Raw genomic sequence first — 15,300 nt, 5'->3', positions numbered from 1 at the left:
CCCACCGGGCGCACCCAGGGAAGGGCGCGCGCGGCCCTCGGGCGGGGAGGCGCGGCGAGCTCTCGCGGCCGGCGGGCTGTCGCCTCCTGGAGGTCACCGGGCCCTTGGGGCGGGGGCCGTCCACCCGGCGGCGCAGGTGGGGACGCGCGCGCACCGCCGGCGGGGTGCGGAGGGCGCACGGCGGGGGCGCACGGCGGCGGGCCCGAACGCGGGGGCCGGCGCGGCCCGGGTTCGGTTCGGTTCGGGTCCGGGCGGCCCTGGGTCGGGGCGCGGGGCCGCTCCGGCGCGGCGGCTTTCTTCTGCTCGCGGTGATGTCATCGGCGGCAGCGGCTGGGGGCCGGGAGGCGGCGGCGGGGGCGGCGCCGGGCGGCCGCCGCAGGTTCATGTGCATCTAATGAAAAGGCGCTTGACAGTCGGCCAGGACGCACGCGAGGGAGCGCGAGCCGGCCGGACCGCGGCGCCGCCCGAGCCAATCGCCGTCGCCGGGCTCTCCATGGGCGAGCGGGAGGAGGGGGCGGTGGGCGCAGCCGGCCGGGCCGCGGCCGCTCCGAGGTGAACGGCGCCGAGACGCGCTCGCGGCGCGGGCAGGCCGGGCGCGCCGCCGCGATGAATTCCGCCGAGCAGACCGTTACGTGGCTCATTACCTTGGGCGTGCTGGAGTCGCCCAAGAAAACCATCTCGGACCCGGAGGGCTTTCTGCAGGCGTCTCTGAAGGATGGGGTGGTCCTCTGCAGGCTGCTGGAGCGCCTGCTGCCCGGCACCATCGAGAAAGTGAGTGCCCCCCCGGCCCGGCCCGCGCACGCACCCCCGGCGGACAGGCCCGGGGCGGAGGGAGGCCCGGGCGGCGGGAGGCCCCGCGCGGACGGAGGCCGCGCGCCGCCCCCCGGCCCCCGCCGCGGCCCGGGGTGCGCCGAGACGCGCGGGCGCGGGGTCGCCGGCGCCCGCACCTGGTGGCCGCGCGCGCGCGCGGAGGAGCCCACGCGCTTCCTTTGTGCGCGGGCCCGGGCGCGCGGGGGGCGCGCGGGCGGCGCGGGGGAGCCGGCGGCGGCGGGATCCCGCCCGGGCTCGGGGCGCCATTGTGTGCGGGGCCGGCGGGGACCGGGGGCCGCGTTCGAGGGGAGCGGCCCGAGGAGGCCGGGGTCGCGGGAGCCCCGCCCGCAGGAGGAGGCGCCGCTCCGGGCGACCTGAGCCGAAACCGGGCTGCGGCGCCCGCGGGCGTCCTCCCCGGCTTTGTTTGAACAGCTTTTGTTGCTGGTATCGTGTGAGACTTTCGGCCTCTGGTTCGCTGACCAGTTGCATTTTTAAAAGATCGTTTATCAGTCGCGGAGAGCTGGACTGGGAGATGGTGTGCTGACCTCCCCAGGGAAGAATTCTCCTGTCTCCAAACCCGGAGGACCGCACACGGGGTCGGGAAGCCCTGGCGTTGTTCAGGGCCGGCCGCAAGTCCTAGGTTGCATTTTCAGGTTCATCCCTGGTTCGGAACAGAACCCCGAGTCCCGCAGACCCGCTGCCCTTCTCGGTGACTTGCGGTTTCCTCGCGGCTGGAGTGTGAACCTTGGCCGCTGCTCTGAGTGATTCAACTTTGCTTTCCCCTGGCTCCGCTGACAAAGCAGGGCCGGCCGAACCGATAGGGCGCTTTTAAACGCGGTGGATCCCCGTGTCTCAGAAACACTACAATCTTACCCCAGTTCCTCCCCCCCCCCCCCCCCCCCGGCCCCATACATAATCTTAAGATCAACAGTTTCTTAAATGGTTTAAATGTACACCATAACTTGGAAAAATTATTTAATTTTTTAAATAGGGTGTATTGGCCCCAACGGTACAGTATCAGTTTGCTAACAATGAAATGTTAATTAGGTGACTTTAGAAAGTAAAACGTTGACTCTTTTAAGTCTGTGCATGTTCTGGCACTACGTTTGAAAGGTCAGAAAAGACTGTATTCATCTGAATTGTGTACACATACTAGTTTCGGGTATTTTCTTACTTGGAATGTATTTTTTTAAACTTTCTGTTTTATATTGGAATATAGCTAATTAACAATGCGGTGATAGTTTCAGGTGGAGACCAAAGAGACTCAGTCGCACACACACATGTATCCTTTCTCCCCCAAACTCTCCTCCCATCCAGGGTGCCACACAGAATCTGCATTTCACAAAGACTGTCCCCCTGTCTGTCCAGGGAGTAAAAATGTTGCTCCTCAGCAAGCCTGGTGCCACAATAAAATTATGGCTCAAGACAGGAATAAAGAGCAGACGAACTTCCAAGGCACTCAGAATACTTTGTTGTTATCTGGATATCAGGACCTCTGGTAATAAGAGACAGATGCTGAGAAGCATTGAAAATGCATGCTAAGTTAACCAAAACAGGCTTATATAAAAAACGGTTCCATTTCTAAGAGTAAAGCTTTAAGAAACTTCAGAGGCTGTTTGATTCAAAGCATGACATTATCAATGCGTATGCTGTTTGGCACGTTAACTGCATTCATATTGACTGGTGGACTTCAAGAATCACTCTGTTTTAAACTGTAGAAAGATTTTCTTAGAAAACTGTAGCCCTCCTTTCATCTCGGAAGCAACAAAGAGAGGAATGGCTAACATTAGTTTGCAGAAGCCAAACGGAAACAACCCAACATGCTCTAAAACTGTGGTCGTTTGGGAACTTCTTAGAGGGCAGCCACCCTTTATCACCGCCCCCCGCCCCGAGGCCCCGACTGGTTTGTTTAGAGGGACCCAGCCACAGTGCAAGTTCAACGTCAAAGTCGCAAATTATAGACACAGCGACCACTTCTCTGTGGTACAAAGGTAGGTTTGGGGAGTAAAATATTAGCCATTCTCCGCCCCTGGAAACCCTGGGTTTCAGAAGTCTCACGAGCATTTTCCATTTCCTGAGGCACATTATTTACTTGAACTTTCCCATGTTTGCGTGCACACCAGAGACCGTTCCTGTTTGCCAGAAAGCACACACGCTGAGCACCCTTCACCCCAGTGTGGGAACGCCAGGCCGAGGACGTTGCTTTTCCTTAGAGAGGAACGTTTGGAAACTTTGCCGAGTGTTCACAGGGGATCGAAAGGCTCTTGACTCGACCCCAGCTTGCCACACGAACACATGGAAGACTGGTTAACGGGGTGTCAGCAGCCTGCAGCTTAACTTTTTGCAAATTCACAACATGTGAAAGGAGCCATCAGACGGAGGCGAGCGTGGCGCAGAGGCGGGAAGAGCTGGGGCGGCTCGGGTTGCCCGTGTGCCTTTCACTAGGAAAGCATGTCCCAGTGTGTTCCGTGCCTTCGGTAGCTTTGTTCTGTTTCGGGGCCGGCGAGAGGGTGAAGAAAGAAAGGGAAGTTCATCTCGGTTCAGATTGTTCTGCTCGCTTTGCAAAGCTTTCTGTCGAGGTTCCCTTCATGTGGCCTGCTTTTCTTTAGGCAGAAGGTCAGACGGGGACAGGAGGGGCTCAGAAACTTTCCAGGAGCGGTTCAGGCGAGACATGCAGTTTGTTGCTGCCGAGGGGGTCCTCTCTGCCGAAGGGGAGAGAACAGTGGGTGTTCTGAGGCCTGCTCGGTCTCCCTGGGTGAGCCCCTGCCGCTCTGATTCTGTCTGGTAACAGCCAGGATGCTTTTCTGCCCTGCCCACACTGTTTGCTTCCGTCATTCGCTCCCTCCGTGATGAGAAACACACAGAGGCCGCAGGGTCCAGGGAGCCCTCTGGGCACCTAGCTCCTTAGGTAACACTTTAACCGGCTCTGAACCATGTAGTCAGAGGGGCTAAAATTGAGAGGCTATCATGCCCCAACCTCTGAAACTCCTGTACGACCAGGAGGACACGTTCGGATGATAGGAGTCGTGAAATGCGGCTTTACTTACTTACTTACCTGGTTGTTGGATGCCCCTCGTGGCTGGCGGGGTCGTAGTTCCTCCGCCAGGAAGTGACCCCCGGCCCTGGGCGGTGAGAGTGTGGAGTCCTAACCGCTGCACCACCGGGGCGTCCCTGGGCTGCTTCAGTGTCGCTTGTTACTGCTGCAGGTGATGCTGCTCGATTCAAACACTCAGGGACCCGCTTCCCTCTCTCTCCGCCCAGGAACACAGCACACACCATAAGCCACCAAGTGTGGCCAGGAGACCCTCTCGCCGCCTGTATCTGTGGAGTCACACGCACTGCCCTGTGGCCCTGCTGATACCCGAGGTGTGGTGTGCACTCAGACTCGTGGGAGCCGCTGGGCTGCGCTAGCTTCCTGCGACTTCGCAGCAAAGACCAGCAGACCCGGCCTCACACACCAGGATTGCACGCTCTCACACCCTGGGGACGGCGTGGTGGGCAGGGCCGCACCCTCTGCAGGGGTTAGGGGTTTGTACTCCCTCCCCCCCAAGGTCTCTGCTGGTTCCTGGCTTGGGGCACCCCCTGGGGTCTCCACTATGTCCGGATGCCCCTTTCATAAGGACTCGGGTCAGTGGGTGAGGGCCGCCCTCCCAGAATAAGGCTGACTGTTTACATTGGCAATGACCTTGTTCCCAAATAAGGTCCCCTTCTGCCCTGGGGCTTGGGGCTGGAACATATGAATTTCTGGGGTCATGACCCAACCCATAACAGGTTGCACAGTAAGTTTGAATGAATCAGCTTATTAAGTGTTTACGTGCCTGTAGGTGCAAGGTGCTATGGGAGACAAAAAAGACAGCATAACGAGTTCTTAAGGCTTTGAGTCCAGGAGAAGACATAATTCTAAAAACGAGAGCAGTGTGGGGCTGAGGGGAAAGTCAGAAAGAACGTCCGGTGTAGGCGGAGAGGGGCTGGGGAATGGCGAGCTGGAAGGGACGCGCTCTGGGCTGTCCAGCCTTTGCTGAGTCTTCCGAGGCGTGGGTTAGAGCATGGTGTTTCTTTCCCCAGACTGATCGGGGCTTTCCAGGTGGCTCAGCAGTAGAGAATCTGCCTGACAATGCAGGAGACCCGGGTTCAGTCCCTGAGTGGGGAAGATCCCCTGGAGGAGGAAGAAACCCACTCCAGGATTCTTGCCTGGAACTGATTCCTGACTTGCTTTCTGCTCATTCTTGAGATTCTGGGTTGGGGTGGGGTAGAAGAAAAATATAGTCCTAGTGGCCACTGGACAGCGAGCGGTTCTGAGCATCCACCTGGAGAAGTGTGTGTTTTTTCTGGCCCCCTGAGAAGGATGTGGTCGGCAGTGTGGGGTAGTGTGAGGACCTTACTCCGGGCCAGTTGGTTTGGAAGCCCGTGCCCTGTAGCTGCCACAAACACCTGGTCATCTCGGGTGAAGCTCTCCGAGGGAAAGTTTCCAGAACGCGTGACTTCCTGTGTTTGTAAGGAGAAAACATCTTTAACGTTTGGTATTACTTGCTATATTGAGTTGCTTCTAATAAAACTGCTTGAGATTTCAGGATAGTTCCTTTTGTCATAAGAAACATCTGTTTTTGAAGCAGAGACTTTCAGATACTACTCAGCACCAGAGGAGAGAGGGGCCATAACTGCGCTTGCTGCTTCACTCAGAACAAAGCAGAGGCAACTAAATTCCATTCCACTGGGACCGCCTCGCGTCGTCTCCCGGGAGGCACGCTGGAAGTGCTGGGGTGTCGATGCCAGCATTCCCGAGCGCGTGCACGCACGCACGCACGCGCAGGCACACGCGTGCGGAGTTGGGTTTGCGGGCGCTGGGGCAGGGCCGCAGGCTGGCCTTTTGTCGGGGGAGATGTCCCCGGGGCCCTGGGGCGGGAGGGCGCGGCCTGTGTTCTCCTGGGGCCTCGTGCTATGGATGGACGTGGCAGCGGGGTGGCCTTCTTCCCGCGTTTCTCTAAGCGCAGCCCACCGTCAGATGCGTCTCCTTTCCAGAAAGTACTGAGCGCCCCGAGTGGCTAAACTGCTGTGGCCCCACGTGGCCCCCGCTTCACGGGGAGGACCCCGAGGCCCTGCGGTGTGCCGAGCCCAGGCACCCCGCTGGCAGGAGCTGGGGGCATCCCCCGGGGGTGCCGGCGGCCCCAGGCGGGACCTTCCAGGTGGCCTCGGTGAGCCCCGGCTGCGCCCCCGTCTGCTTCGGGGGTCACCAGCCAGGGCGGGAAGTCCGCTGCCAGGAGCGGCCACGGCGGACGAGAGCGCAGGGTTAGGTCTGCCGCCGTCCGCGGGCGTCCCGGGAGGGAAGGGGCGGCGTGTTGCCGTGCGCAGGCGCAGGTTGGCGGCGGGGCAACGGCAGGGAAGCGGGGCGCTGGAGCCGGTCCCGGGAGTCTCCGAGAGCGGTGGCCCTGCGCAGGACGCCCCCACGGACAAGTGTTCAGCTCTCGCCCTGGCGCCTGCTAAGCTCCGCTGGGGCTCCTGGACCTTCGGACCCTGAGTTCACTCAGAATCCATCTAAGCTGAGATTTAAAACAATGCCGTGTGTGTGTGTGTGTGTGTGTGTGTGTGTGTGTCTGTGGGTGTGTCTGTGTGTGTGTGTCTGTGTGTGTCTGTGTGTGTGTCTGTGTGTGTGTGTCTGTGTGTGTGTCTGTGTGTGTGTGTGTCTATGTATGTGTGTCTGTGTATGTCTGTGTGTGTGTGTGTGTGTGTGTGTGTAATTCATTTACTTGGTGGGACTGTCTCTAGACTTTCAGGCTGGCATTGCACAGGGGTCAGGAGAAGGTAGCCAGGGTCCCGCACACCGTCTGGGAGCTCACCTCTGCCCAGGGCAGCACCAGGTGCTGGGAGGCCCAGCGCTTCCCAAGACCCACTCTGCCCCCGGGACCTGTACCGTGGGGTGGTCCCAGGATGTGCTCCAGAATTGTCCATTTGCTGTGTGACTTTGGACAACCTGCCCGACTTCTCTGAGCCTGACTTTCTTCCTCCTAAAAGCAAGATTAGGGCTTCCCTAATGGCTCAATTGGAGAAGGCAATGGCAACCCACTCCAGTGTTCTTGCCTGGAAAAATCCCATGGATGGAGGAGCCTCATGGGCTGCAGTCCATGGGGTTACTAAGAGTCAGACACGACTGAGCATCTTCACTTTCCCTTTTCACTTTCATGCATTGGAGAAGGAAATGGCAACCCACTCCAGTGGTCTTGCCTGGAGAATCCCAGGGACGGGGGAGCCTGGTGGGCTGCCGTCTATGGAGTCGCACAGAGTTGGACACGACTGAGGCGACTCAGCAGCAGCAGCAGCAATGGCTCAATGGGTAAAGAATCCGCCTGCAGTACAGGGGACACAGGAGGCGTGGGTTTGATCCCTGGGTTGTGAAGATCCCTGGGCGAAGGAAACGGCAACCCACTCCAGTATTCCTGCCTGGAGAATCCCATGGACAGAGGAGCCTGGCGGGCTACAGACCATGGGGTCGCAAAGAGTCGGACGCGACTGAGCGACAGAGAGAGAGAAAGTCAAGGTTGACCATTGCTGTCTAGAGGAAACGGCCTCATGGGCCAGGAGGGCTGCTCCTAGGGTGAGAGAGAGAGAAAGTCAAGGTTGACCGTTGCTGTCTGGAGGAAACGGCTTCATAGGCCAGGAGGGCTGCTCCTAGGGTGAGTGAGTGGACGCGAGGGGCCGTGTGCAGTGCCGGCTGCGGGCCAGGTCCTCGTAGATGATGCTTTTATAGATCAACGCCTGAAACTTGTGCTATGTCCAGGAAAACGCTAAGCCAGGACTTGGACCTTAAGGCCACCCACATCCGGGAGTATTTCCTTATTCTCACAGCTGGACAGGCTCTTGCCGTCTCAGGGTGCTGGCGGCCCTTCCTTCTCACCCTCATGGATACCATTGTCTGGGGCGGTGGGACCACGGATTGGTTCCTGGGTCCTCTGCTTAGCTGAAGATCCCCGCGCAGCTGCTGAGCGCACGCAGCTGCTGGCCCGAGGGGCCAGAGGGCTGGCTGGGGGCTCGGGTTTCGTGCGTCTAGGGTTTCGTGCATGGGAAGGGCCCAGAGCCACAGATGGGCAGTGAGGCCCGCCAGCCCCCTGTCAGACACTGGGAGGGCGTCCGGGCTGTCCTGGGCGTGTGTGTCCTGGGTACGATTTCTGATGTTTCCTCTCCTCCTCAGTTCTACCAAGTTAGGGTTGGATCATTTATTTCCTTATCTTTCTTTGTCTAACTTTGGCTCTGTATTTCTCGTTTTATGAACCAAACTGGTAGCTCTCAGCCTTTCTTTTGTGGGATACTTCTGTAATCCAGGAAGAGGGGTGGGATGTTTGTACATTTCCAACACATCTGTTCAGAGTCATTTCACTCTCCACTCCGATGGCAGCACATGCAGCCCATGTATTTGTTATGCTCCTGCTGTGTGCACGCTACTGTGCCCATCATACACGGGGACACACACACACACGTGTGTTCTGTGCTGCCTTTTCCAGCGGTCCAGAGAGACCGTAGGGTCCGAAGTGTAAAGCATTTGTGACTTCTCAGTGGGAGGCATTGTCAAGGCACCATGCTGCCCAGACTCATCATTTTACAGGCAGGTTCGCTGAGGGCAGCACCATATGGCTGTGTAGGTTGAGCACTGTACAGCCTGGGGGGAGTCATTCACACTGTAGTCTAAATGAATGGGGTCTCCAGGACTGCTGGGGCAATGGGGCATAGAGGTCAGCCTCCATGGAGGTCAGCTTCGTAGGGCACACAGCGGATTAGAGAAGGGCCATGGTAGGTTACGGAGGAGGCCCCCCCGCCCCCTCCTCACTGCGCCCCTGCAGCCACGCTCCTCACCCCTTGCCAAGTCACACTGCAGCTCTTCCCATCGAGGGGTGGGGTGGGGCCTGTTTCCTCACTTCTTGCATCTGAGCTGACCTTGACTTGTTCTGGTAACAGATGTGGCAGACAGGGGCAGGCAGCAGTTCCCAGGAAGCCTGGTGTGTTTCCATGCTCTCTTAGAGCCTGTGTGCACCCGGGACCAGCCCGGGCCCCAAATGCTGCGGGATGCAAGACCACAGGGCCAAGAGCTCAGCTGTGCCTGCTGAACCCTCCTGGGCCTACCTGCAGCCCTCCGAGCCCATTCATGGGCCAGTCCAGGCGAGGTCACCAGAGCTGCCACCTTGATCAGAGGTCCCCGCTGCCGCGTGAGCCCAGGCGAGCTGCGCGCGGCCCCGCGGACAGAAGCACAGGCTCGCTGCAGCGGCTCCCGAGGCTTTGTGGCTGCTTGTTCTGCAGCCTCCGGTGGCGGGTGGGCGCGGTACACGGCTCGAGAGCTCAAGTGGTGTTTTGTGCGTGACTGTAACTGCTGTTACCCCGAGAGCAGCCTTTAGAAAGGAACCGATGAGGTCCCTATCTTTTCTCTAAAGAAGGTGCATGCGATTCAGAACCAAACAACTGTAGCACTGGAAGCCTCTCCCTGCTTACATCTAATGCTTTTATTTAAAGCGGGAGCCCTGGCGTCCAGCTTTGCTTTGAAGTCGCAGTTCCTGGCAGAAGTCATGTTCTGGCAGCATGATTTTTTTAGCAGTCAAGCAGAAATCCTTAGAACAGCCTGGTTTGGATTATCTGCAAACCCTCTGGCCTGTGGTGGCCCTTTCCCCTCCATCCTGAGTGTCTCACTGCTAAGTCTCTGCTGGGAACACACTTTCCCACCGACTCCCTGAGCTTGAGATGGCCTAAGTTCATAAGAGACTTTTTTTTTTGTACTTAAAATTTTTTTTATTACTTCAATTTAATTGGGCAAATTAATTTTCTGACTTTTGAAATATAATGTGTTTATGCTCAGTGATATCTTAGAGGAAAATATACTTTGGGTAACTGACGCATCTTAGTTGTTAAAAAGATCTGATTAAAACGTTTGACACACCATTGTTCATAAGTTCACAAGGGACTTTTAACTCCAGCTGAAGTTAGTAAATTTGTTCAGGAGGCTTTTGTCAGGAATATAGACCTTCTGAAAAAGCCTGTTGCTTTCTGTGTGTGCCTGTGCGGTCAGTTGCTCAGTCGTGCCCGACTCTGTGTGACCCCATGGACGCAGCCCACCAGGCTCCTCTGTCTGCGGGATTTCCCAGGCAGGAACACTGGAGTGCGTAGCCATTCCCTTCTCCAGGGAATCTTCCTGATCCAGGAACGCATACCGAAAGGTTATGACTTTGTCCTTCACTCTGTGAAGAATGCTGTAGGAATTCTGACAGAAAGCTGGGAGCTGGGGAGGCCTCGTCCTGGCCCCTAGGCCGGGTTGCTGGCCTTCTGGAGGAGCCAGAGGCGTGGGAACGCACACCCCCTCCGCCTCCACTTCTCTGGTGACCGCAGGGCTGTCTCTCTGCGGTGCTGGAGAAACTGCCTTGCTCAGCAACGTGCGTAGCAGATTTCTTCTCATGGAAACGTGAAGTTTTCTGGTTGTGGGTCTTCTATTTGTTAAGGCATTTTTGTTTCCTTTGAAAACAAGGCCCATAAATAGAACGGGGTTAGATTCTCAGCAGCCTCTTGGCAAAGGTTAAGCTTCCAGAGGGCAGCACGCTCTGAAGCCATGCCTCTGGGTGGGGAGAGCCTGGAGCCGAGCGGCTCCCAGACTTCATCTGTGGAAGAGGAATGGGGAGGAAGGTTTTGTTTCTCCTTCCGCTGACCTCTGACCAAACACGGTTATGTAGATTGAACCCGAGTAACTGCCTTGTCCGCGAGCCCAGCCTGGGTCTTCAGATAACTCACAGTAACTATTTACTTGGGTGTGAGTCTTAAGGCATCCTGTTTATAAATAGTTCCGGGAGTGAGCGGGAACGCACCCTGCACGGGCTTTAAGTCTTCTGTGGGTTGGAATAGAGCTGCCATCTTAAGGAGCTAGAACAGTAAAGGCAAGTTAAACCCAAAGTGAGCAACAGACAAACCAGAATAAAGAAGAACTCGATGACCGACCGGGGACGTGGAAAGCGGAAAATTACTGGAGACAGCAAAACCCAAAGCTTATTCTCTGAGAAGACTCCACAGAATTGATGACCCTCTTAGACTGATGAGGAAAAATGGGGGGAAGACCCAGAGCAGTCAGCCTAGTGGTCAGTGATGTTACCAAGGGCACCTGTGCTCGGGGGGGCGCTGAGTGTAGGGACTAGGGGATGTTGTCGGAACTGGGGCAGCATGGACCCGGAGGTTGGGGAGCAGAGTGTGGGGCTGAGAGAGTGGGGGCCCGTGGGATCCGAGGATGCGTGAACTTGGGGTGGGTTTTCACAGCCTGATGCTCATCAACTGTAGGAAATCTTCTTAAGAGGAAGTTGAGCTTCAGCAGTTTTTTTTTCTTGATAAAGGAGACTTTAGAAAACTCTGTTGCTTTCAGTGGCTTCAGGGAAAAAACATCTGTGTGGTTTTTCCCTGACTTCCTACATGTTTTAACATGGGTTCAAGTCCGGCCAGTGTGTTGAGGCTGAGCAGTGGTCAGTCTGAGCCCCTCTGAGATTTACAACTTCAAAAAAAAAAATCAATTTATCTTTTTTTGAAAATCTCTTTTTAAAAATTTAACATTCACTTTCGGCTGGGCTGGGTCTTCGTTGCTATGCAGGCTTTCTCTACTTGTGGCGAGCGGGGCCTACTCTGTAGTTTTCCTGCCCAGGCTTCTCACTGTGGCGGCTTCTCTTGCTGTGGTTTCAGGAGTTGTGACACGTGGGCTCAGGAGGCGCGGGTCCTTGGCTCTAGGGCGCCGGCCCAGGGGGCAGGGGCCCCCAGGCTCTAGGGTGCGGGCCACCAACCCCTCTCGGGCTCTAGGGCGCAGGCCCAGGAGGCGCGGGTCCTGGGCCCTAGGGCGCGGGCTCATGGGGTGTGGCCCCCTGAGCTTAGTTGTTCCGCGGCATGTGGGATCTTTCTCCACCAGGGATCGAACTCGTGTCTTGCATTGGTAGGTGGCTTCTTTGCCACTGAAATGCTAGGGAAACCCCTCTCTTATCATAAACGAATTCACGTCAGGTGTTGAATCTCCCCGGTTTGATTCATTTTACAGTGAGTGAATGGCTTTTTAGGTAAAGATAGGGGTGGTTGAGAACCTGCTACTCTAGGCTGTCTCTACGTGCTGCTGACGTTTGAGAATCCAGATCCATTGGAGGGAAGGCCTTTTAGGGATGTCAGTGTACAGTTTTCAGGAAGTTCAGGTTGAAGTCAAAGACTATTTGTTTTATAATTTTGTGAATATACGCACATCTCTCCTGGGCCTTGCTCTCTCTTTCTCATGTAGAAAACACTCCCAATTAGTTACATATTATAATAAATGAAGGGAGATGAAAGTAAATCAAGTGATTACTGGGAATACTGTCCCTAAACAACCTCGGTGAGTGTAAGCAATGTTTAGCTTTCGGGTGTTATCTTTCCCATTCAAGGGCTTTCCTGTAGCTCAGTTGATAAAGAATCTGCCTGTAGGGCAGGAGACCCTGGTTCGATTCCTGGGTCGGGAAGATCTGCTGGAGAAGAGAAAGGTTACCCGCTCCAGTATTCTTGGGCTTCCCTTGTGGCTCAGCTGGTAAAGAATCCACCTGCAATGCGGGAGACTGGGGTTCGATCCCTGCGTTGGGAAGATCCCCTGGAGAAGGGAATGGCTACCCACTCCAGTATTCTTGCCTGTAGTCCACAGGGTCGCAGAGAGTTGGACATGGCTGAGCGACTTTCACTTCACTTCAGTTTCCCATTCAAAGCAATAAACCCACACCCTCCAGTCTGTCTCCTTGTGTGGGGGGTGGGGGCTCATCAGTTGTTTTTCCTCCTTAGTCTTTTTCCTTTGAGAGGACGAAGTGGCTTCGTGGTAAAGAGTCCACCTGCCTGTGTAGGAGGCTCGGGAGATGTGGGTTTGATCCCTGGGTCAGGAAGACCCCCGGGAGGAGGAGATGGCAGCTCACTCCAGTATTCTAGCCTGGAGAGTCCCAGGGATGGGGGAGCCTGGTGGGCTGCAGTCCGTGGGGCCGCACAGCGTCGGACACGACTGAGCGTGCACACGCGTGGTGGGGACAGCATCGTTGATAAGGACGTTGCAGGAAGTCATCTCTTCCCTCTCTCCCCCACCTCTCACTTCCGCTGAGGAGCCTGTGCCTTGAAATTTCTGGCTTGGGATGGTTTCCTTTTCCTTTTTCTTAGAGCTGGAAGCATAGCTGCCCAACAATGAATTTTTGTATAAAAATGTTTACAATTTTACATCAAAGTTACGAGTGAAGCTGCTGACATCGCAGTTGGCAGTAGCTGGTTCGGTGGCGGTTCCTCGCTTTGCACCTTTGGCACAGGTGGTTACATGGTTCTTACACGCGAGTGTGCCCAGAACCTCCTGGATGGCTTGTGAAGACACAGACTGCTGGGCTCCACCCAGAGTTTCTGATGTCACAGTCCAGGTTGCGGAGGGTGGGCATTTCTGATGGGTGCACAGGACATGCTGACGCTGCAGGTCCAGGGGGCACATTTCAGGACCACTCACAGCCCCCAAGCTCATCGGCCCGGCGGTGCTATAACCTGGGGCCAGCCCGATGACCTGCATGGCGCTGCAAGCACAGGGGACCACGGTGTGAGCCCCTGGGGGCTTCCCCACAGGTGAGCGTGGGCTGCTTGCTGACCTGGTGTGCTCCCCACCCCTGTGCTTGGGAAATGCCCTAACCTAGTGCTTTTCAGTTCAGAGCGGAGCGGACCCCAGGCTGCTTCACGGTGGGCTTTTGGAGCCTTGAAACGTGGCGGTAGAGCGCTTGGAAAGAAATCCTGCCTTGAATTGGAAGGGGCACTTGGAATTTATCTGCAAAATGGGATTCCTCCCCTGTCTGTTTACTTCTAGAAATTCTTGTATAAAACAGAAGAGAAACACAGTCTCCATTAAGAGACCAAGCTCAGAAGCTTGCTTGTGATTTGATGACTATTTTATTTAAGTCAGGGCACTTAAGGCAGGATCCTTGAAATATTCATATTAGGGTTGGGAGGACCTGTAGCTCAATAAGAGGATGAGTCACTAAAAGCTACCAAAAGAGGGACTTGTAGGTAAGGGTTCTGTCTAAAACTGAGGCTTTTAAGGGGAGAGGCAGAGCAGCCGTGCTGTGGGCTTGGGGCCGGGCGGCGTCCAGCTCCAGGTGAAAACACGCTTCAGTGTGGGAGTCCGCAGGGCTGTGCCTCCTCCTGCTGCCTCCCACGGGCGGTGGGCCTGGGTCCTTAGGCCGGGGACCCTTCTCTCTGCAGGTCTGTAGGGGTCCGTGGCTTGTTGCTGGCTTTCCACCACTGCTGAGGAGTCTGTGCTTTTCAGTTCAGCAGCCAATTAAGAAGGCGTCCCTGGTGGCTCAGTGGTAAAGAATCTACTTGCCAGCGCAGGAGATGTGAGTTCGACCTCTGGGTCGGGAGGATCCCCGGACAAGGAAGTGTTACAGTGTTCTTGCCTAGAAAATCCCATGGACGGGGAGCCCGTTAGGCTCGGTCCATGGGGTTACCAAAGAGCCCCAACACAGCTTAGCGACTGCACAACGAAGGCCAATTTAAAGTGCATGTTGTCACTGGATACCGAAGAAGACAATTTCTGGCAACCCCACCACCCAAGTGCGGTCACGTACGCGGCTTTTCCAGATGATACTGTACTGCCGTGGTGACCTTCAGGGGCCATCTCCTTCAGGTGAAGGGGGCTGGAATCCCGACAAGGGTTTTCAAGCCGCCCTCATAAAAAGGCTTCAGAAAACAATTACAGATTCTTTTGAAACAAATGGAAAGCTAGGAAGTCTTAGCAAAGAAAGAGGACTTGTAACGAAAGAAATGTGGAAATTACCGAGCTGAGATGTAGAGTAACTGAAGCCCAGCTCACTGCACGGGCTCAGAACTCGAGGGGAGGAGACCAAATCCGTGGGCCCGGGAACTTGGTCTGCTCAGACTGAGGGACAGGGAGGAAGGGACCGAAGGAAGGGGACGTGGTGGGCGGCGGCGAGATGAGACAGCCGACCCAGGCTGGGATTCCGGGAGGGCGGCGTCAGCCTGTTCCGGCTCCCCGGTGAGGCTTAGGACCGGAGCACAGAGCAGCCTGTCCCCACGCGGGTTTCCTGGACAGCCATCCCGGTGCCGGCCATGGGCAGGAGGCGAGGCCTGGGGGAGCCAGCCAGCTGGTTATGGGCCCTACCTGGAGTCAGCGGTCATCCTGAGTGACAGGGAGCTGGCCTTGAAGCCAGAGCGCTGGCACTCGGCGGCGCCCGGCTGACTGAGGCCTGGTGCCCATGGAGGGGAGCGGAGCCCAGAGCCCGTGCTGGCTGCCCTCGGAGCGCAGGGCGGCGGCTGGCGGCCGGCCTCAGGCGGAGCCTTCGGTAACAGGATGCATCTGTCAGCCTCGACAGAAAAGGCTTATGGGTCTCTGCTGAAACCCAGAGCGGCCTTTATGTCTCGGCCGTTTTGGCTACGGTGAGTGTATCTCCGTGCGCTTTTAATGCATGGTTCCTGGGCCGGATATTCAGCCCTCACGTCACACCA

At 56.5% G+C, this 15,300-nt stretch overlaps 1 protein-coding gene across 4 annotated transcripts in view; it reads left to right on the top strand.

Moving 5' to 3' along the window:
- ARHGEF7 (Rho guanine nucleotide exchange factor 7) overlaps window positions 294-15,300 on the top strand; it is a 101,493-nt gene continuing 86,486 nt past the window's right edge. For all 4 annotated transcript variants that reach the window (XM_018056342.1, XM_018056338.1, XM_018056339.1 and 1 more), the window contains exon 1: window positions 294-771. In XM_018056342.1, the coding sequence (XP_017911831.1) occupies window positions 607-771 (165 nt within the window). In that variant the 5' untranslated portion in view covers window positions 294-606. The remainder of the gene's footprint in view (window positions 772-15,300) is intronic.

This window comes from Capra hircus, chromosome 12 (genome assembly GCF_001704415.2).
Source record: "Capra hircus breed San Clemente chromosome 12, ASM170441v1, whole genome shotgun sequence".
Lineage (NCBI taxonomy): Eukaryota > Metazoa > Chordata > Mammalia > Artiodactyla > Bovidae > Capra > Capra hircus.
Note: the sequence above shows the minus strand (reverse complement) of the source record. Positions and strands in the feature narration are given on the sequence as shown.